Raw genomic sequence first — 2,502 nt, forward strand, 5'->3', positions numbered from 1 at the left:
CTTAAGTACAAAACAAATTTGATACTTTAAGACTTTTTACCAAAGTAATTTTATGATAAGATACTTGTACTTTTATTTGCCAAAGTTCTCCTCTTTTATTTTGACAAACCCTTAAACTGCGGGCACTTCCTGTGCGCGGTCAAAAACAACGGAAGTTGTCCAGAAGTGCCTGGTGTCACATAGTTTACGGTCCGGGGCCGCCTGTCAGCCTGCATATGAGGGTGCTGCTTCCCGCTGCTCGGCTCGGATAGTCGGGGGATGCAGCCGGGATGGAGTTGAAACACAGAAACAGCAAAGTGTTGGGCAGAGTTTGAGACAAAGGGAGGGGGCTCGGCGTAAGTTCCGTAAGTGAACTGACCGCCCGGTGAGTTACAGTTTTAAATTGTTTAAGTCGAGGGGGAAGCAGAATTAAAGTCGGAGCGGAGATGAAGCTGCTAAAGCCGAGCTGGGTGAGCCACAACGGTAAGCTTGTGCAGGAATCTGTAGGACCAAGTTGAGCTTTTGTTGTCGGGAGGGGGGGTGACTTGTTAAAGAGGCATGATGGTGGTCGACACTTGTTTGTCACTTAAACTCTCCCATGTAGCAAACATAACTCAAAAACGGGACAACAAGATGTTTTTGGCCCATTAAATGCATTTCCTCTGCGTTCCAGATTATATTTACATTTGCTAACACACGGCTAGCTAGTTAGCCGCCGGCTAGCTCGGATGCTCTGACTTTAGCTAACTTAAAATGACGGGTGTCCAAGATGCTATCGCAAACTGGCGTCTTGTTAAATGTTTTTGACGCTCCGAGCGACATTTTTAGCCGATGCTTTGCATTTTTTTGGGGACATTTAGACATGATGGGGGTTAAAGATGTCAGTTGGTGAGACGTCCAAGCTGCTGTCACTTCGGAAAGTTAACCGTTGAGGAAACGGCCTGAATGCGGCGGCTAGTCAGTGTGGTAATTATAGGTTTACTAGAACACAGGACGGAGATTAGATTTAAATGTTAGTGGAGCAACGAAATGCGTTGTTTTAACGTTTCATTACCGACATTATTTATTTACACTGAGTTCAAAATGTCCGCAGAGTTATAATTAAACAACTCATAATGTTGTTATTTTATGTACTCCTCTCAAAATAAGAAGACAGTTGTTACTGTTCTGCATTGATGCCTGTTCATCCCAGACGCTAATGCACCCAGATACCATCAGAGAGGCAGGTTTTTAAACTGCAGGCTGCAAGATGAGGCGTTTGTGGTGTCCAAAAATAATTTAAACTCTGAATACGTCTGACCACAGAACAGTTCTTCACTTTGTCCCGGTTTATTTCAAATTATTGTTGGCCCAGAGAAGCGTGCAGCAGGTCTGGGTGGCTGCTTCTTTGCCTGACAGAGCTTTAATCGGTGTTTATGGATGACACGGTGAGCTGCGTTTAAGGACAACGACTTGTGGAAGTGTTCCATGCAGGGAACCCCCCCAGAATGAAACCAGACCTGTTTTTAATGCAGCGACCCCCGTTTCTTTAGTGCACAGACAGTCAACAAATAAATATAAAAATGAATCAAGTTTATTAAATTATCAAAATAAAAAATAACTAATATTTTATGAGCTGAAATCTTTAAAATATTCACTTTTGAGTTAAATGAAGTCATTTTAAGGCAGAAATTAATCAAGTAAAAATGCATTTTTAAGTTAATTTGTATCATGTAAAGGACTATCTGTGCTGTATATTTTTTTAATTGTTATAACAGAGTTATATAAAGGTTAAAACATCCTTCAAAATATAATTAGCCATAGACATAAATCACAGCCGTACAATTTAAAGATGCACAATATTTTGAAAGTTTATTGTCATCAGAATAATAATGTTGGCAATATCTACATAAAAAACATAGTATTTTGACTTCATTAAACCATAAATTGTTATATTACAGGTGATGATATCAGCTGAGGTATACAGGAAGTGTTTTTATGATAAGGGAAGTGATGTGTTTAAATGTTTTAATTTATATCTCAATCACATTTTTTAAAATTGTGCAACTCCGGCATGCCATAACAATAGTTAGTTAGTTTTATGAGTTTGAAACGAACTAAAATATGAGTTAATGTGACTAAAATGGAGTTTGGGGGGGGGGGGTGTATTTGATTGACTTAAGCAGCTTGCTTGCTTGAAACCCCTGGAAAACATGCAGGGCGTGTTTAGTTTCACACAACCAGGAGAGAAACCTGTGTCAGCTCAGCTGCGTGCTCTGACAGACCTGTGGAAAATCACTGCAGACTTAGGAATTCTCCACAAGGCTGACTGTCAGTAAAAATGGGAAATAACAAGTGAATGAAATTCTTCTGTCATCACATAGTTCATCATCTTTCTTTCATAACTTTCCTTTTACATTATAAATCTCTTTTTGCTTTTTTGATTAACCTCAATAATAGGGACGCACCGATGTGAAAATTTCAGCCGATATCGATATCTGATATAATTATTGGTGTTATGGCCGAGAACCGATATTTACCGAT

General features: G+C 39.5%; 1 protein-coding gene across 1 annotated transcript in view; it reads left to right on the forward strand.

The window, feature by feature from the left end:
• Positions 1–178: 178 nt before the first annotated feature.
• The window catches only part of hira (histone cell cycle regulator a), a 19,336-nt gene continuing 17,012 nt past the window's right edge, over positions 179–2,502 (forward strand). Inside the window, exon 1 of the mRNA XM_014014643.1 lies at positions 179–462. Within this exon, the coding sequence (XP_013870097.1) occupies positions 426–462 (37 nt within the window). The 5' untranslated portion in view covers positions 179–425. The remainder of the gene's footprint in view (positions 463–2,502) is intronic.

Source organism: Austrofundulus limnaeus, unplaced genomic scaffold, assembly GCF_001266775.1.
Source record: "Austrofundulus limnaeus strain Quisiro unplaced genomic scaffold, Austrofundulus_limnaeus-1.0 Scaffold117, whole genome shotgun sequence".
Taxonomy (NCBI): Eukaryota; Metazoa; Chordata; class Actinopteri; order Cyprinodontiformes; family Rivulidae; genus Austrofundulus; species Austrofundulus limnaeus.